Genomic DNA, 20620 nt, shown 5'->3' on the forward strand with positions numbered 1-20620 from the left:
CCCGGCCATGCTCTCTGCTCTTCATCCCTCCTCTGTCCTCTGCCACGGCTTTCTCTGCAGGAATCATATCTTCATATTGACCCACAGGTGTTTTCCTCACCCTGGATATGATGTTTACTTTAGAGTGACCTTAGCAGGGCTGGTGGGAATGAGTTCTAGAAGGCTCAAACGGATGCTAGGGAAGAAACGACTTCTAACTACCGAGGTTACTAAATTCCTGCTGGTTGTCTCTGCCTTTCCCTTGTTAAAGTCACCTTGAAGTCAGTGCAGAAGAAATCAGAGCCCAGTCACAGAGTAAATATGGTCCTGAAGATTTCCTTTGAGTGCCTGGAATCCATGACATTTCAAGAGCCCTCTTTGTACCTTAAGTCATTTGGGGTTGTATCTTCTGCTTGATGTGTGTGTGTGTGTGTGTGTGTGTGTGTGTGTGTGTGTGTGTATCAAAGAGTGAGGTGGTTACATAAGAGATGCTCTAAAGGACAGAGAGGATTTGCAATTGTGACATGTGACATCCTCAGGCCTTGCTCTGGTGCCAGGAGGAACTGATGCAGAAAAGAGTAAGAGGTCATTTCCTGGAGGCTGTCACTATAGAGGAGATCTTTCAGTGCATTCCCTCCTCCAGGCCCTGCCTGAGGATAGACATGTGCTGACTGCAGCTGAAACCGAGGCTTGGGATGGAGAGGGTGGGAGATGGATGCTTGCTGGGTTCTGGGTCTCATCACCAGCTCCCGACCACCCAGTCAGCTCATGTGCTTATTCCATAGCTTTCTTTTGCCACGTTTACTCAGTATGGTATTTGTTGGGACCCAGCAGAAGCCAGCCCCAGGCTGACAGTTGTGGATACACAGGGCAGCACGAGGGTCCTCAGCCTGAAGCAGTCAGACTGGCAGAAGAGAAAGACCAGCACATATTCCTTTAACCAACTATGCCTTGAAAAACAAATATATTATATCACATATATTGTATTTATGAGACAGCTAAAATGTACTCAGGTAGCATGACTCCCGGTGGGGATATCTACAAGTGCCATGAGTGGCAGAGGGACAGCCCATGTGAGGCAAGAAGGAAATCTGGCTCAACACAGCTTCGCTACCTGGTGTTGGTTCAAACTTTGAGAGTTTGACCACAAGCAGTTTATTTTTGACATATTTAAGCAGAGCACGACTTTGAGAAAAAGCTTTCTTATGAAAATTATCACAATAAAGCTTAAGGCATGACTACATTAAAATGCCTTTGCAAAGTATATGTGCCCTCTTCCACAAGAATGGTTCTATTGACTGAGAAATAATGTTCAGGATAAAGATCCAGGAAGAAAAGATCCGGGATAAGTAAAATACTAAACTCTTTTGCAAAGTGCATAGACCCTCTTTCATAACAATGGGTTCTATTGACTGACAAGCACTGCTCAGGAGCTGGGAAAGAGTCTAGCATAAGTATGATAGCATGGAGATTCTAGTGAGGTCTAGTCTTACAGACAGCAAAAATCACCAGGTTATAAACTACATCCATTTCCAGCTTTCTGATCAGGCACAGGTATAAATCCCTTCTGTTGAAGAGAAAAGTCCATGTGTTTAAAATATCTGGTTTCTCCAGTGCTATTAGCGAGAAGACTTGAGCCCTATACAACTCCCACCTGGGGTGACATCCTGTCTTCATGGTATATTACATACCTAGACACGCTCATCTCACAGACCTAGGACTTTGTCTTCTAATCTCCATTTCTGATCCCACTCCCACCTTTGCCTTGATAGTGTCATTTTCTCCACTGCCTTGGTGACAATCATGTTATCCTCTGTGTATTTGAGTGTTACCATTTTCAGATTTTACCTGTATGCAAGATCACAGTCTTTGTCTTTCTGTCTGGATGCATGCTTATCTCTACACAATGACCCTTCTCCATCACTCAGATCTTCCTCCATGAACACATACACGGTGCTAGAGAAGCTAAGGAACTTCCCTTCAGTGGGGAGCTAGCTGGCTATTGGGCCTTGTTGACTGTCCAGGAAGGCCCCCAGTGCTGGGACAAGAACTTAGATTCTTCATTATTGACTCTAACTCATTTATCAAGCAGAAGCTAATGAATAGTTATCAAAAGGATCAGAGGTTCCAGTGCAAGACACTTTGACATGGAAGAACGGAGGAAGGACAGATGGATGCATAAAGGCAGGACCACTGCCCCAGGAAGGTCCTGGAAGCTGATGCAGAGCAAAGGATAGGTTATAAATCAAATCTTAGGGAGTCAGGAAGAGCACAGAGGAGCTCAACCAACTGACCACTGCATAGGGGCCACCAACTCAATCCTCACTGTGGGAGCAGCTAAGCTATCAGCCAAAGGTAATAAACAGGCAGGACCTGTGGATGACATGGAGAGCCTAGGGACCCTGGGTCAAGCCTTTAACACCTGCACTCTCAGGATACTCCACCATTGTGTCTTGGAGAGCCTAGGGATACTGGGTCCAGCCTTTGGTACCTGCACTCTCAGGGTACCCCATCACTGTGTCTTGGAGAGCCTAGGGACCCTGGTCCAGCCTTCAGTACCTGCGCTCTCAGGACACCCCACCATTGTCTCTTGCCCCATCTCTTCTTCCTCTTCCTCCCTTTCATTGTCTCTTCTCTGTTTCTATCTTGACTCTCCTTTCCCCTCACACCCTCCCTCTAGTTCTCCCCTTCCCTCTCTGCATCACCCTATTCTCTCTGTGGTCCCTCCACTTTCCTTTATTTCTCATGCTTCTCTCCTCCCTCAAATACTTGTCACCCATTATACTTCAGGGGCCAGCTCTAGTGACAAAGCTGTTAATAGCAAGACTCTCAGATCTCCAATGACTCAGAGGAGCCAGACCCACCAAGAACTCTCTCCAGGTCCAATTTCAGGTTCCTTTGAAAGCTTTCAGCAAATGCTCAGGGAACATGCCACTGAACAAAAATCCCAGTTGAGAGTGGGAAAGGCCCTTTCTTAGGTTCCATCTTCCAGGCCATGGTCAGAGGGGCTCTGTGTAATCTGGATTGACAGGGCTCAGAGCAATGTTTTGTTTTTAAGGTTTATTTATTTTGGGTGTTAGTGTCTTTGCTTGCATGACCTTATGTGCATCATGTGTGTGCAGATCCCTGATGACGGGAGAGGAGGGCTTTGAATCCCTGGGCATAGGAAGTTACAGGAAATTATAAGCTGCTTTGTGGGTCTTCTGACTTTCCCAACAGAAGTGAATGTTCTTCACCACTGAGCCAGCCATCTCTCTAGACCCAAGAGACATTGCTTTATGGATACAATTGTGAGTGTGTGTGCCAACATTGATGAAAGTGAAATAAAAAAAAAAACCCTCAGCCACTAAGGTTGTACAGTTTCACTAATTGCTACTTTCAGTTGTGATAAAATGGCAGATGCTTCAACATTTTATATATATATATATATATATATATATATATATATATATATATATATATACAAAAACTTCCCTGCTGGTGGTTCAACTGTGAGAACTGGGGTAAAGTGGATGAGTTCTCTTTTTCTGTCTCTGTCTCTGTCTGTCTCTCTCCTTCCATTCTTTCTTAAAGAAAAGAAACATTGCAGCTGGGTTATAACTCAGCAATATGGAACTTACAGAAGTGCAAAAAGACATTGCCTCGGTGGGTGGTGTTAACAGCTGATTTGGGGTTGTCCTGCAAGAAGGTCTGGGGTCTGGCTGCTCTGTCTTTATGAGTGAGGCAAGTCTGGGGAGCAGATCCCCTAGCCTTCAGCCTGGCCTGGTTCCTGAGTGACCCCAGCCTCTCTGGTCCTAGTAGCTTTTTCCAAACAGGGACCTGAGTGGTGACAGGGAAAAAGTACCAGCTCATTGCTTAAGTGCCGGGGTTAGGGAGAGCAGGAAGCTGCCATAGCTGGGATTAGTAGTTGTATTGGATGTAGGAAGTCCTATCCTGGGACAGCTAATCCTTAATGCTTCACTGGAGATTTTCAATGAGAAATTTATCCCACGGCCCATATGGCCCCAGTCTTTTGTCTCCAACAGCCAAGTATTTTCCATTAGAGGAGACTTCCTGTACACTTGATGGATGCTCATTCCAAGGTGACTTGGAGCAGTCAGCACAGACTTGGGATGACTTCTGACAGCCTAACCTCTCCCCAACAAGAGCCCTTTGCTATGTAATGTAATGTCAGACATTGTCAGGAGTGTCCGCAGCACAGCCTGCCCAGTGTGAAGGCACTCACATAGGTTTCCTACTGTCTTATCTACACAGGGATAATGAGGAGGTAAGCTGAAGTTCCCAGTCTCACTTCACAGAGGAAGAGATAACCCCATCCCAGGTCATGTAGCCAGCAGTGGAAAGAATGAGGATTTGAACTCAAATCTTCCAAGTCCCATTGATAGCATCTCCTCACAAGTCCCTTGCCACCCTCACGATGCCTTAGACACTTGCCTGCCCTTTATACTAAGGAGATGCAGGTACAAGGGGTTTACCCATATAGCAGCTGAGGCAGCTGGGGATAGACACCAGCAGCAGGCCTGATGTCACCACTCTAACTCCAGCATCCCCAGTCTGTGTTCCTGGAGTGTGAAAATCCCTACTTAACAAGATTGTGCAACGGTCCTTGGCCCTGTGACCCATAGCTGGAAACAGGATTCTCATTGATTTGTGGAACATGGTGGCAGCCAGCCAAAAAGAGGGTCTCCATACAGAAGCCAGCTGTGGCAAGGCCACAGCAGACTCTGACTACCTTAGCTTACAGAATTACAAGGTCATAATGTCCTCTGCTTTGGTCACCTCATGTTAAGGACAGGCCCTAACGAAGATGGGGCAGAGACTGAAAGAATGGTCAACCAATAACTGGCCCAACTTGAGACCCATCCTACAGGCAAGCATCAATTCCTGACACTACTAATGATGCTCTGTTATGCTTGCAGACAGAAGCCTAGCATAACTATCCTCTGAGAGGTCCACCCAGCAACTGACTGAAACAGAAACAGATATCCACAGGCAAACAGTGGATGGAGGTCAGGGACTATTGTGGGAGAGCTGTGGGAAGGATTGAAAACCCTGAAGGGGATAGGAACCTCACAGGAAGACCAACAGAGTCAACTAAGAGACCTGTGGGAGCTCTCAGAGACTGAGCCACCAACCAAAGAGCATACATAGGCCAGTCCGAGGCACCTGGCACGTGTGAAACAGACGTGCAGCTCAGTCTCCATGTGGGTGCTCCAATAAGCGGTAGCCTGACTACAGTATCCAATCCCCAACAGGGCTGCATAGTCTGGCCTCAGTTGGGGAGGATGCCCCTAATCCTGAAGAGACTTGATGAGTGGAAAGCTATCCAGGGGGAACCCACCCTCTCTGAGAAGGGAATGGGGATGGGGGACGGACTCTGTGAGGAGGGGACAAGGACAAACAAGAACCTCAAATAGGTCAGGCCCTAAAGTCTTGCTAAATAGCAGTGGCCCAGCTCTGTCCTGTTCTTCAGCCCAAGGCTCAGCTCCCACCTGTTTCTGTGTTTTTCTGGCTTTTCATGTGCCTAGGACTTGGTTACCAGTCCAAACAATGGGGCCTGTGGAAGACACAATATACAAGACTAGGGACATTCCTGTTCTGCTGACTATCCACAGCCTGATGTAGGTGGAAGGACCCAATCACTGGATTTCTACCCTTGTGCAACCTTGACAGCTGAGGGCCTCTCAGAAACCTGTTTCTTCCACTGAAAAATGAGACTCAAATGAACGTCCTGACAATCATCAGGCTTATTAAAGAGGTGTATCTAACCTGAATGGCAAGCAGACAGCAGGCAGATGTCTGTATCAACCTCTAGGAAGGACAAGAACTGCTCACTGCTGCCCCCAGGAGGCCATTTGCTGAAACAGCTGCACTCGTGCTCCCCTGGTGCACAGGCCCTGCCTTCTCATTGCAGCCACAGCCCCTTCCTGTCTGAACCTCCTATCAGGTCACTGGGAAACAGAACAAGATGGAGCAGGACAGCTCCTGATGGTAAATAAAAAACAGTGGTCATGGCTATTCATAGGGGTTTATGCTTCTTCAGTCCACACTGTGAAGAGCTGTGGGCGTGAGCCACAGTGTTCGAGGTAGAGTTGGGGCTCTGAAATTCACAGTGGGGTGAGCTCAGTAAACGTGAGCTGGAGGTCACTCGTGAGACACACAGTCCTGCTGCTTCTGTACCCAATATCCTGAGGAGATGACACATCTACTTTGTTCAGAGGCCACAATCTAGTTGACCTGAGAGTTACCAGTTTCTTGCTTTTATGTGTATGTGCGTGTGTGTTGTTCGTGTGTGAGTGCAGGTGCACATATGATAGCGTACACGTTGAGGTCAGAGGATAACTATCAGGCGTTGTCCCCTCCTACTTTTACTTGGACTCTGGAGAACAAACATGGGTCCTTACTCCAGGGGAGCAAGTGCCTGTTGGCTGACACATCTTGCTCACATACATTTTACCTGGACGATGGAGCCTCCATCAGAGTATTACGTTAGCTCCTCACCGATGGCAATGCACCACCTCTCTACCCACATAGGAGTTGGGTCTCCACGCACCACCACCCCCCCCTTCACCAAAACATTTTCAGTTACTTTATCTGGTAAAGTGCATCAGAGAATGAAGCCAGTATTAAGAACATGGAATCATTTGGGAACCTGGATCCAGCAATACCCCACCCTAGATGGAGTTGCTGAGTTTTCACCTCAGATTATAATTCCCCCCTAGCTTCTATGGTTTATTCTGAAACCAGGGGAACTCGATTCCTCCCTTCGGACCACAGACATCCTGGCTGGTGAATTCACATATCATCTACTTCTAATCCATTGGCAGTATGTGGCTCACAGAGACACACTACAGTCATGGCCAATGTCAAGCTAGGACAGATGTGAATCATTCCCCCAGTCCTGCTGGTTCCATGACTAACCCTCCTCAGCACAGTGACCACGAACCTACTTTCCCCCTCCTTTTATTTTTAGGATTGTTGGAATTTTCTATTTTGAGAAATAATAGCTTTCTGGCAGCATTAAACAAAATCATCTAGAAATCTGGTTTAAAATACAGATGCTTGAGTCAGTGAAAGAGTGAGGAATGTCATTATTGGCCCCTCACAGAGGCTGCCTCACCCCAGCAGAGGTGGTTGAAGCTCTTGGACATGGGTCAGGTGCATAGGAAGCATGGTCTGGGACACCTGAGAGCCACAATTGGACAAACAGAAGCGTTGGCTTTTTTTTTTTTTTTTTATTGAGTTCTCAAAAGATGACTGGGCTAGCCTAAGCAAATACTTCGAGCCATCCCAACAGAACATTCTTCCATTGATTCATTCTGGATCTTCTTTCTAGACAATACTGAACTGACCCCTTGTTGGCAGTCTCAAGTTTGACAACATAGGGCTTTGAACTTGGCACAAGGTCCATCACTGTCACCCAAGCATCCTGGGTGACCTTTGGGTTGGAATATCTTGGCTAACCTTAGATATTTTCTTTGGAGTATCTTTAGAACATCCAGGAAATAGGGCTTGATTCTCATCCTGGGACCACAATATAAGGTCACCCTAGAATCCCAGGAGATCGTGCAGAGAAACAAGGATCTCGTGTGCATCCTTCTCCAAAGCAGTGAGTAGTGACTCCACTAAACTGAGTTCCCATCTGAGAGTCTTCAGGAGGCTTTGGGGCAAGAAGCAGAGGGAAGGCACTGTTTGTGTTGGTAAAGTTTTGACTCTAACAAATTTGAAGACATAGATGATATTGTGTCAGACTAACAACAACCTAGACTCATGTGGGTTCTGTTTAGGGATCAGATTTTATTCATCAATGACTTGTCTTAGTTTATAGAGAAAGGCTTCCTACTAGAGTATAGGCTCAATAATGACAGAAGACATAGCTATTTCCCCTAGGGACTGTGCTGCTCCAAGTTTGGTGGAGAAAGGCAGTGGAGGAACCTAGATGTGCTCTCTGGGGAGGGGTCTGAAGCTGGCTTCATAGAAGGTGTGAAGTTTTGCTGTAACATCTAAACAGAATTATAGCTTAGGAAAGTGAACAGGCAAGGCAGGGAATGTGTTGCATATGTATATGTACATGAATATATTATGTTATAGATACACACACATTTGAACCTCATTTGCAGATGACAGAAAATAGGTTATTTTGCCTCTCTGAACTGCTAAGCACAATAACTTCCAGTTCCATCCATTTCCTGAAATGCCACAATTTCATTTTTCATTGTGGCTGAATAAAATTCCATTGCAGATTGGGCTCTACTTCATCCACTCCTGAGGGCGGGCATATCCACTGGCTCCGTTTCTTACCTATTGTGAAGAGAAGCGCAACTGTCTTGTTGAAAGGTAAGCGTGAGAGAGGCAGGCACTAATTGTGGGTTTTTATTTCTTCTTCCTGCTATGACTCTCCATTTGTCAGAACCAAAGATGTTCCAACTTGGGAGCCTTGTTGTCTTGTGTGGCCTGCTCATTGGGAACTCAGAGTCACTTCTTGGTGAACTTGGCAAAGCTGTGAATAATTTGAATATTCTGAATCTTCCCTCTGAAGGTGAGTTAATATAGGTCCCTTCAGCTATCTGGTCCCAGGAGAAACTCTAATAAGTATCATGCCTGCAATTGCAGAGGCTGCTGGGAGAGGGTGGTGTTGTCTTTTGTGGGTGGTACACTGAGAAATGTGCTGCTATTCAACTCCTGCGTTGCCCCTATCTGTTTAGAAAAAAACAGTGCTGGGATGTTACCCTAATAGAGACTTGCCAATATATATTGGCACAGGATAAATTCTTAAAAGTGAGATTCCAAAAATTTAAAAGGTTTGCATTTTAAATTATAGTAGCTGTTGACAAGAATTCCCCTATCCCAGTGCATGGATCCAGCTGTGTAGACACTTTTCCTAACCTTAGGAGGCTCAGGTTCCTCATCTATACAAAGGAGACTGGCAATCCTGTCCTGACTGGGTTGTTGCAGGGACTGATGATACAGCACAGGGAAACTGACTTCTCTGAAACCAGGAGGATGGAAGCCCACTCCCTAGTGGTGCAGGACACTGACTGATGACTGTTTTTGACAGATGTCCCTCAGAACCTGATTCTGGATACCGGGTCGATTCAGCAAGCCACAAGTTGGCCATCAGCCAAGAGCAACATTCTAGAAGCGTTGAACACAGTGGACGTTGGCAATTTAAAAGACTTTACACGGTTGAATGGTTTATCGTGAGTTGATGTTCTTTGCTTCTGGGAAAGGGACTATCTGACTACTCAATATCAACAAGAGATGGATAAGCCTCTTATTCCCCCACAGAGCTGAGGAGTTCTGAGGCAAGGTTCATTAGAAGTCGAGTATGTCTGAGGCAGGGCTACAGGGACAGTTCACATCTCCAGGTTTCCACAGTCAGTGACTTAAGGCTCAAGTTGAACATTCTATTGATCTCATCTCCACATGAATCTTGGTACCTAAAGGCATTCTCATGAAAACACATTTCTTTTTCAAATATAGTAAAAATCTAAGTTTCTTCAAGGGACAGCTAGCTAGAATTCATAGCCTCCAGTCCCAAGCACTGAGTCACATAGTCCTGGATTCAGGTTCTGTCTTTGCTGCCTATAGTTTCCCTCCCTGAGTGCACTGTGCCTGAGAGCATGGAGGCTCACGCTTCTGCACAGGATGTAGGAGGGACAGGAGGGTGATGACAAGAGGTGCAAATGCTGCAAAGAGGCAGGACAAGAGGGCATGTGTGTGTTTCGGGCAGGTTGAAACTCAATAACCTCAAAATCCTGGATTTTCAAGCTGGGCTGTCTTCCGATGGCAATGGCATTGAGCTGACGGTGCCCGTGGCTGGGGAAGCCTCCTTGGTTCTGTGAGTATATGTCACTTGGATTTTGAGGGTGCAGTGCAATATGGCCAATTTTAGTAGGCATTTAATTTCCAGCTACGATGTGACTTCTGGCTCTAGTTTCCTAATCTATAAAAGAGGAGACCCTCTGAGGCCTAAAATTCCAACCTTTAATGAAGATTGACCATGTTAATCTCCAAGAATTTACATTTTTCTAGATCTCTCATTTAGAGATATCTAGAGATGGGGGGGGGGGAATCCTTCAGAGAGAACACTTACCTAGTATATGTGTGACCCTGGCCTCAAATAGTCACCACTGGGGGCTCAGGAATGTTTGTATTTCATGCACTTATAAAGGCATGAGCTGTAAGATCCTAGGGATAGTCACTTAACCTCTGTATGCCCAGGATCTTTCACTTAAAAAAAAAAAGGAGTATGATTCTTTTCTAGTACTGTTTATAAGTGTACAATGTTTATAAGTGAATGTCCACAGGTAGTTTATGTTATGTTACAATTATGTTACAAAATGTTAGCAATTGTTTTAAGTGTTAGTCTCATGCCAAGCAAAAATCTTGCATGTACTAAACATGCATGGCCCAAGGAAGTTTAATATAAATATATAAATTTTGTAGAGAATATGTAACATGTTAATACTACTGTTACAATGTTGGCATTGAACACATGTCACCCATTTATAACATTGCCCCCAGAGACACACTGGATTAGGGCCACACAGATAGATGAAAACTAGGGCAACTTGCGGAGGCTTCTAGACCTGTGTGTGACTCTTGTTTTCTGCAGGCCTGTCATTGGCAAGGCGGTCGACATTTCTTTTTCCTTGGACCTCATAAATTCACTCTCTATTAAAACCAATGCCCAGACTGGCCTTCCTGAGGTGACCATAGGCAAATGCTCCAGTAATACAGATAAAATCTCCATTTCCTTGTTGGGAAGGTAAGGCTTATTCATTTCAGCAGAGCTGGGCTCTCAGGGAGACTTTAGGACTCCTGGATTTAATCCTATTCTTACACCTGGGAAGCAGTATTGTAGAACACACAACCAGAATAGCCTCAAGAATCAACTGTGTCAACATTTTCAACTCTGTTTCTCTGAAGCTTCATCTTTTGAGGCCTCAGTTTCCCCATCTGTGCATTTGAGCAGTAGAGATTCTTACTCTAGTGGAATAAAGATAAGAGAAAACATGTGTTTAGCAAAGAGACTGGAACATCATAAGGGCTCAAGAACCATAACACACGAGTCTCTAGGGATGGTTCCTTTCCATGGCTGAAGCAGGAGGATGGACCTCTCTAGCTACAATCATGTATTTAGTTATGGTGTCTTTCTGCTGGGTCAATGTGCCTCATGGTTCTGAAGATGTTAACATTACATCTACCTGGAGGTGGAACACAGTTGGAAAATTAGATGCTAGCATGGGCTCTGATTGTCCTGAAGCAATCTTTACCCTATGAAAATTTTCTGCAATGAGATCTCAACATCCTATCCCTGTCCTTTTCCATCACAGATCCCCACTGATCCTCAAAATCTGCGCCTTTATTTGTATGCTTAGTAAAACAGTTTTGGGTAAGGCAGGGGTGAGAAGAGGTGATACTACCCAATGTCTGGGAGAGAAAACATGGTCTATGACTCAAGGGCTGGGGTTGGGAATCCTTGGTCAGAAATGGAGGATGGGCTCTGTTTCCAGCCTTGATAGCCATGTCCTTAGACCACCCATCCTCCTCTACAAAAGATTTGATCTCAAATCAATGACAGGACCTCAGTTTGCCCAGGAGCCCCAGGCAATTCATGCTGTTCCACTGCTTCTGAACACACATGGCCAAGAAGGCTGTCATAATGCACCTTTGCATTTAGACTCATTGGCTTTTGTTTTGTGCTACATACATACATACATACATACATACATACATACAGTACCTTTGCATGGATGTTCTGCTTATGCAAAACATGTTTCTGTGTACTCCAACTCTTTTCATATTTTCATGTTTCAGGGTCTTTGCTAGATTATGTCTCCTTTTTCTTATAAGAATATACCCTTAAACTTCAACTACTAGTCTCTGATGTCTTTTGTGTACATACATATTTTGAGACACAGTCTCATTGTAAAGCACTGGCTAGCTTCATTCTCAGAGATCTACCTGCTCTGTCTCCTGAGGACTGGATGCAAAGGTGGGTGACACCATACAAGGTATCACTGTATATTTAATGAGACCTTTCCTTACTTATTTTGGGTGGGTGGAGTATGTTTGTGTGTGGACTCACACACACACATGTGTCAGTGGCCTAGAGCTCAGCAAGTAGGCTAAGGTGGTTGACCAGTTATCTGGAATATCCCAGCTATCCCAGTTATCTCAGGGATCTGAACATTTCTGTCTTTCCGGTGCTAGATTACATGTATTTGCTATCAGATGGCATTTCTTTCTATTTAAAAATATGGACACTGGAAAGGCAACTCAGGTCCTTGTGCTTACAAGGTGAAGACTTTGTGGACTAAGTTATCTACTTACCCCCCTCACTCATTGTCACCAAAACATTTGCTCTGTTCTAGGCAGACATTGTTCTAAGCTCTGGAGAACAATTTGGTGAAAACATAGGCTCTCTGCTTCATGGAACATATTATGAGGAAAAGGCATGCAAAAAAGTATTTGGTCTGTTCATGAGTTCAAGAACAATGAAGAGCTCTACACAGACCATCATACTTTGTGGGCCATAGTATGAAACCCCTCCCTTCAGTGCACACTTAGCATGGGCTGCCCCAGGAAATAACAACTGGAGGATAGTTGAGAGTAGGAAGAAGCAACTTCAGTGAGACCTGTTTATGAAGGAGGTTTAAAGCCTCCCCCCCCACCCCCCAAGTCCCAAGGTTGAGCCTCGTGCTCTGTAAATAGAGACTGAGTGAATAGTACCCTGTCAGGGCTTTGATGAGCACTCAGACACTGAGGAAGCAGCGACTTAGTCATGAGATGCTCAGTTGCTCAGGGATGGTCCATCCTGACAAACTGAAGTGAGACTACCGAGCAAGGCTGTGGGTCACCTGAACTCCAGAAGACTCTCTGATCTATACTGAACTCTTGGCCAAGCTTTAGAAATCTCTTCTTTTCCAGACGATTACCCATCGTCAACAAGATTCTGGATGATGCCTCTACCCTCCTTACAAGTACATTGTCAACCCTCCTGCAAAACTTCGTAAGTCCTCAGCTCTTGGCACCTAGAACCAGGCCTGGTATGGGAAGCAGAATTATCTGTAGGTGTGGTTGGGGTCTCTGGACAGTTTTTTTTTTCTGGGAGGGGCAGACTTTTATTTGAGAGGTCTACAGGCTTCTCCTCCTCCTCCTCTTCCTCCTCCTTCTCCTCAGTAGCTGAGCTGCCGAGGGAGAAATCACAGGTCCTGCCTTGAGCTTTAACCACATACACACAGCACATTTTCGATAAAAGCTAAGGTTTTCTTGCAATCAATACGCCCTTATTTAGACATCTATATTTAGGCACCTCTGAATGAGAACCTGCAGGAAACTAGGATTCGGGCCTCCCCAAAGGCTTCAGCCTTCTGAGGATCTTAAAGTTCTGGGGTTCAAGAGTTCAAGGTTTTTAGGAGTCTGGGGTATTGGGGTTCTGGATGCTAGATTGTCGGATCCTGAACTTCTGGTATCCTGAGATGGCAGGGTCTTAGTAGCCTGGGACACTTCTGATTCAGACTGCCGCAATTACATAGATCCAGATTGCAAAGTTAACTGTTCTCAGATCCTGGAAATTAGTCCCTCTGTTTGTGGGTAGGTGGGCAATGTGTTCCCAGCAAAGTCTCATTTGTTTCCCTTCTTTTTCTCCTTCTACCTCCCCCCACCTTCTTTTTGTCTTTCAGCTATGTCCATTGCTTCAGTACATCTTCAGCATACTGAATCCAAGTGTTCTTCAGAGTCTCCTCTGTAAGTCATAGCCTGGGGATGGAGTGTTTTCTATGGACCAAGGCAAGAGCTGTAGGAGTGCCCCATACAGGGATAAAGGGATTTTGCATCCTGACCAAGGTGGACCTTTGGCTCCTCCTCTTCTCATTGGAAGCTTCATTTGAGCCTTATCTTCTCATGCTTGACAGAGTTTCTCGGACAACAGGAAACAGGCACCAATGGTGTCAGGCTCTGGAGGTGGTCCTTCTATGGCTATGTCTCTTTACCCAGTCCTTCTGTGTCTTCCACAACCTCATTGGGTCCTCATAAGAGTTTGTACAGTGGGGCACAAATGAATAGTGATGTACTTGATTGAGGTCACACAGGTGACAGAGTGATGGACTGGAGGGAGGAAACGAGTTTGGTGGGCTTCTGTTCAATTTGCCATGACAAAGGCTGAGGCTAATCTTGACTTGGTTCCTTCAGCTAATCTACTGGGAGGACAGGTACAACTTGCTCTCTGAAGAGGAAGGACAGAAGGATGCCACAACACTCCTGCTGGTATGGGCAGTGTCTTAGTTACTTCTCTATTGTTATTAGAAAACAACATGACTAAGGGAAATTGTAAAAGAATTCCAAGATTTAAGATTCACAACTCCCGAGGGTTAGGGCCCATGACTATCATGGTGAGAAGCATGGCATCAGGCAGGCAGGCATGGCACTGGAATAGTAGCTGAGAGCTTATGTACTGCTACTCAGTCACCAAGCAGATAGAGCTAACTAGCAATGACATAGCCTTTTGAAATCTTAAAGCTCAACCCTAGTGACACCTCCAATATGTTGACACCTCCCAATCCTTCCCAAATAGTTTTTGTAACTGTTATTACAAAATATAACTCAATTATATGAGTCTATGGGGTTGGTTCTCGTGAAACAAAAGTTGGGTTTGTGCTCTGTGGTTCTGTGTACAGCAGCCTGTCAGGAAGCCAGGGCAAGCCTAAGTTTGTTTCTGTCACAAGACTAAAGAAATTGAGACCGGATCTTGACTCCAGGCTAAACTCTGAATTTGAGTACACCCTGAATGCAGAGCCAGCAACATGAACCCAGAGTGAGCCAGGATCTGTGTTTCTAAATGAATTGGGAGTTTTTGACTGAGTCCTAACTTTGTGCATAGACCATTGATCATGGGTTGAATCCTTACCCGGGCTTGGGCATGGTCTCTACTTAATCTTTTCCCATGTGGCTTTGTGCCAGAGGAAGGGATAAGAAGTAGCCAGGACAAGGGGCAAGAACAAGACCAGAAATCTGCATCTCCTCTCTAGATGCCCCCAGCCATGCTGGGCACCGTAGGACTGAGTGGACACTTCGAGGATAGGCTACCATTGGATCTAATTAATGCCCGGTGGAAGCCTACTCTCTCTGCTGGTGAGGCAGCCAATGTCCTGATGCTCTCTCTGTTTACATTCCAGGCTACTCTCCAGTGGTTTCATCTTACTTCTGGTGGCATTTCCCTCTAGAAAGTGCTACTATCATCCACACAAAGTCTACCTGAGACCACCCAAAGGACCCTTCCAAATTCTCTTCCTCTCTGAGTAGTCTCCACACCTGTTACCACCATCCCAGCATTAAAATCCTAACTGCACTCTGGCGTGTGACTTGCCTCAGTCCTTCCAATAAGAGTTGTTGGCAGAGTGTGGGGTATATACCAGGTGGAGATTTCAAATGAGTGCTGAAGCTGTAGCCAGAAGGAACTTAGAGGATAGCTCACAGCTTAAAAAGAAATGTAGAGAGTAGCAGAAACATTGAGAGGGTGGGCACACAGCCACTGTGTGAATGTGGCAGAACACAATCCAGCCAGCTATACATGCACAAGTGTATATTGGCGCCACCCTGACTGATGAGACCCAGGAAAACAGATAGACGGGGTTAGGTGGCTGTGGCCTTTCCTGCCTGCCTCTTCCTAAGGGCCATCTCAAGACCTTATGCTCTCTACCTTCTCTTAACTCTTCCATTGCTACTTAGCTTCTAGATATCACCCCCAGATTAGTCTCCTTGGGTACATCAGTGATCCTGGTGATATCCGGGCTTCCTGATTCCATCCTTGTCATAGAGGCTGCAACTAAAGAGGTCTTCTTAATACTTCACATCCTGATGCCAAAAGGAAGACACAGAGGTGCACAGAGGTGAAGTGATTCATGTAGGACATGCAGTGAGCAAGCATCAGGGCCCGGACTATGTGACTCTATTCTAACTTTTATGTAAATGTGCTTTATGCCATTAACACTGTCATTCCTGTGCTTCAGCCCTGGGAGACTTCCAAGCACTCTTAGGCACAAGCCAAAATTAAGGGACTCTGACACTCTGCATTGATTAATTAGCATGGTGGTCTCTATGTTTCCAGATTCGTGATTGTTTCACTTTCCATATAGGCTATGAAGGGTGTGAGGAAATTTTGGGGGGACAGAATTGGAGGACAATCCACCTCTCTCAGGAAGCCTCTATCTGGAGAAGCTTACAACTCAGGGACAGTAACTGTAGGCCCAGTCCTTGGTGTCCAAGAAGGGTTTTATGGTTTGAATCTGCAAAGCCTTCCATGTGCTCAAAGGTTTGAACATGGGGCCTCCTCCTGGTAACACTGTATTGGAGGCCTTTGAGACTGGATGCTCTTTGGTCCCATGTTTTGCTACATCATCTGTCAAGATATGACCCAGGCATGCTACCAGCTACCACAGACTATGCCTCTCCAGCTTTCATGTTCTCCCCACCATGATGGACTTGTATCTCCTAAAAATGGAACCAAAGCAAACTTTTCCTGCATTAATTTTTTTTTTCTGTTAAGTGTTTGGTCACAGTGACAAGAAAACACTCAATACAGATAATTAGTACCAGAGTTGAGCTTCATTGCTCTAGCAAATTGGATCAAATTTTTAGGGCTTTGGAACTGATTTATAAGAGACATGTAGAAGAGTCTGAAGCTGTGGGCTACAGAAGTGTCACCAGTTTTTTAAGAATAGTTTAATACACCATGGGAATTGTGAAAATCAGAATGCTCACACAAAGGCAGACAGGAAAACGTGAGCATGTGAGAGGGCATAAGAAGGAACCTATGGGGAAATGAGCTAGAAGACATTCAGCTACATTAGGGAACATGTGTGGCTGTGCTTGGCCCATGCCCTGGCAAACTGAATGAGGCCAAATTTTAAAGGAGTGGACTAACTCGATTGTCAGAGAAAATATCAAGACAGAACACCACTCAGGCTATGCCGTGTTTGTGACCGACCAGCTACTCTTAGCCAGCTGTATTGTGAAATTCCAGAGCAATTATCAGAGCATGAAGATATGTACAGTTTAGTGAAGTAAGGGGTGTGGGCCCCTAAGTGGATGGTGCATAAATCTATGTAGGCGATGCCCAAGTGACACTTGATAATCCAAAATACCAGCAATGTGGAATGTCTTCCAAGGAGACCTGTAGACACACATTTTAGAACTTTGCTCATGGCTGTAATAAATAGCTAGCTAGAAATCATTTCCTGAAGAGGTTAGTCTGAGTTACGGTTCCAGGGCAAACATTCAGTGATGGCAAGGAAGGCATTGCAGTCAGGAGCCAAAGGTCAGCTGGTCACATTGCATCAAGAGTAGAGAGTCAGAGTGTGAGTAGAAAGAGGGTACAGGATATAAAACCTCACTGTCCACTCTCAGCAATCCATTTTCTCCTAAAAGGCTTTACCTTCTAAAGATTTTAGTCTTCAAAACCAGTACCAGTAGCCTGGGAACAAAAGTTGAAACAAATGAGCCTTTGTGGGGCATTTCACACTTAAAACAGGGCAGCACCTAGGAGGAGCCCTGTGTGCAGTAGGAAGTGTGGCCACTGTGTCAGGGATGCTCAGGCTAATAAGGGGTCCTCTATCTGAGAGACCCTATGAAGACTCAACAAGTAGTTGTGAGAATTCCCTGTAAATGGATGCTACCAATTTGACATTTGTAGACCTGCTATTTTGTGCTTCTTTATTGGGCTCTCCCATCTCCCAACTTTCCAACCCGTATTCCACATTAATCCCTTCCACCACCACGCAACACTAGGTAGGAGAGAAGGAAGGTTAGAAGAGAAAGTGGGTATAGATCTATTTAGACTACTTCCTGCTGATTAGGGGCAAGTCCAATCGTCATTGTAAGGATACCTCCAATCAGCAACCAGCAAACCAGCAAATCAGAAACAGCAAAAGCAGCCAACAAGGCAGCACTAACCAGCAGCATTGGGGTCAGTAGCGTGGGAGCAGTCACTACTGGTCTTCTCATGGCTTTGGCATTTATACCCTCTCAAGAAATTCCATAATTTTTTCCCCACCACCTGAAATTCTGTAATTTTAAATGCAAACTATCTGCAGCTGGCAAAAATCACATCTCTCCTAGAGCACAAGACAAATCATAGTTACTGGCTATTTGCAATCTGAAGCATCTCAATATCCCACACCTGGGATTAAAACAAAAACATATTCACATAACATAACTGGTGTTTTTTTTTTCAATTTTTTATTAGGTATTTTCTTTATTTACATTTCAAATGCTATTCCGAAAGTCTCCTATACACTCCCACCTCCCTGCTCCCCTACACACCCACTCCCACTTCTTGGCCCTGGCGTTCCCCTGTACTGGGGCATATAAAGTTTGCAAGACCAAGGGGCCTCTTTTCTCAGTGATGGCCGACTAAGCCATCTTCTGCTACATATGCAGCTAGAGACACGAGCTCTGGGGGTACTGGTTAGTTCATATTGTTGTTCCACCTATAGGGTTGCAGACCCCTTCAGCTCCCTGGGTACTTTGTCTAAATACTCCACTGGGGGCTCCGTGTTCCATCTAATAGATGACTGTGAGCATCCACTTCTGTATTTGCCAGGTACTGGCCTAGCGTCACACGAGACAGCTATATCAGGGTCCTTTCAGCAAAATCTTGCTGGCATGTGCAATAGTGTCTACATTTGGTGGCTGATTATGGGATGGATCCCTGGGTGAAGTAGTCTCTGGATGGTCCATCCTTTTGTCTTAGCTCCAAACTTTGTCTCTGTAACTCCTTCCATGGGTATTTTGTTCCCTATTCTCAGGAGGAATGAAGTATCCACACCTTGGTCTTCTTTTTTTCTTGATTTTCTTGTGTTTTGCAAATTGTATCTTGGGTATTCTAAGTTTCTGGGCTAATATCCACTTATCAGTGAGTGCATATCTAATAGACTTCTTTTGTGATTGGGTTACCTCACTCAGGATGATATCCTCCAGATACATCCATTTGCCCAAGAATTTCATAAATTCATTGTTTTTAATAGCTGAGTAGTACTCCATTGTGTAAATGTACCACAATTTCTGTATCCATTCCTCTGTTGAGGAACACCTGGGTTCTTTTCAGTTTCTGGCTATTATAAATAAGGCTGCTATGAAAATAGCAGGGCATATGTCCTTATTACCAGTTGGAACATCTTCTTGGTATATGCCCAGGATAGGTATTGCTGGATCTTCCCGTAATACTATGTCCAATTTTCTGAAGAACAGCCAGAATGATTTCCAGAGTGGTTGTATAAGCTTGCAATACCACCAGCAATGGAGGAGTTTTCCTCTTTCTCCACATCCTCGCCAGAATATGCTCTCATCTGAATTTTTGATCTTAGCCATTCTGACTGGTGTGAGGTGGAATCTCAGGGTTGTTTTGATTTGCATTTCCCTGGTGATTAAGGATGTTGAACATTTTTCAGGTGCTTCTCAACCTTCCATTATTCCTCAGCTGAGAATTCTTTGCTTAGCTCTGTACCCCATTTTTAATGGGGTTATTTAAATTTCTGATTCAAGCTTCTTGAGCTCTTTGTATATATTGGATATTAGTCCCCTATCAGATTTAGGATTGGTGAAAATTCTTTCCCAATCTGTTGGTGGCCGTTTTGTCTTATTGACAGTATCATTTGCCTTATAGAAGCTTTGCAATTTTATGAGGTCCCATTTGTCGATTCTTGATCTTACAGCACAAACCATTGCTGTTCTGTTCAGGAATTTTCCCCCTGAGCCCATATCTTCAAGGCTTTTCCCCACTTTCTCCTCTATTAATTTCAGTGTATCTGGTTTTATGTGGATGTCTTGAATCCACTTAGACTTGAACTTTGTACAAGGAGACAAGAATGGATAAATTTGCGTTCTTCTACATGATAACCACAAGTTGTGCCAGCACCATTTGTTGAAAATACTTTTTTTCCACTAGATGGTTTTAGCTCCCTTGTCAAAGATCAAGTGACCATAGGTGTGTGGGTTCATTTCTGGGTCTTCAGTTCTATTCCATTGATCTTCCTGTCTGTCACTGTACCAGTACCATGCAGTTTTTATCACAATTGCTCTGTAGTACAGCTGAAGGTCAGGCATGGTGATTCCACCAGAGGTTCTTTTATTGTTGAGAATAGTTTTTGCTATCCTAGGTTTTTTGTTATTCCAGATGAATTTGCAAATTGCCTTTTCTAACTCAGTGAAGAATTAAGTTGGAATTTTGATGGGGATTGCATTGAATCTGGAGTTTGCTTTCGGCAGGATAGCCATTTTTACTATATTAATTCTGCCAACCCATGAGCATGGGAGATATTTCCATCTTCTGAGATCTTCTTCAATTTCTTTCTTCAGAGACTTGAAGCTCTTGTCATACCGATCTTTTACTTCCTTAGTTAGAGTCACACCAAGGTATTTTATATTTTTTGTGAATATTATGAAGGGTGTTGTTTCCCTAATTTCTTTCTCAGCCTGTTTATCCTTTGTGTAGAGAAAGGCCACTGATTTGTTTGACTTAATTTTATATCCAGCTACTGCACTGAAGCTGTTTATCAGGTTTAGGAGTTCTCTGGTGGAATTTTTAGGGTCACTTATATATACTATCATATCATCTGCAAATTGTGATATTTTGACT

General features: G+C 44.6%; 1 protein-coding gene across 1 annotated transcript; it reads left to right on the forward strand.

The window, feature by feature from the left end:
- The first annotated feature begins 7551 nt into the window (after positions 1 to 7551).
- Bpifa2 (BPI fold containing family A member 2) lies at positions 7552 to 15334 on the forward strand. Its single transcript, XM_021156690.1, has 9 exons — positions 7552 to 7588; positions 8390 to 8518; positions 9038 to 9179; positions 9713 to 9820; positions 10598 to 10750; positions 12916 to 12997; positions 13671 to 13734; positions 14179 to 14253; positions 15162 to 15334. The coding sequence occupies exons 2-8, from the start codon at positions 8398 to 8400 to the stop codon at positions 14214 to 14216; spliced, it is 708 nt and encodes a 235-aa protein (XP_021012349.1). The 5' UTR covers positions 7552 to 7588; positions 8390 to 8397; the 3' UTR covers positions 14217 to 14253; positions 15162 to 15334.
- Positions 15335 to 20620: the final 5286 nt, after the last annotated feature.

This window comes from Mus caroli, chromosome 2 (genome assembly GCF_900094665.2).
Source record: "Mus caroli chromosome 2, CAROLI_EIJ_v1.1, whole genome shotgun sequence".
Lineage (NCBI taxonomy): Eukaryota > Metazoa > Chordata > Mammalia > Rodentia > Muridae > Mus > Mus caroli.

What these genes read in the sequence shown, in the direction of transcription:
- Bpifa2 (XM_021156690.1), top strand. Translation starts at nt 8,398, where the DNA reads ATGTTCCAACTTGGGAGCCTTGTTGTCTTGTGTGGCCTGCTCATTGGG. An exon ending in GGGGAAGCCTCCTTGGTTCT is followed by an intron (nt 9,821 to 10,597) that starts GTGAGTATATGT and finishes TGTTTTCTGCAG; the next exon opens with GCCTGTCATTGGCAAGGCGG. An exon ending in CAACCCTCCTGCAAAACTTC is followed by an intron (nt 12,998 to 13,670) that starts GTAAGTCCTCAG and finishes TTTGTCTTTCAG; the next exon opens with CTATGTCCATTGCTTCAGTA.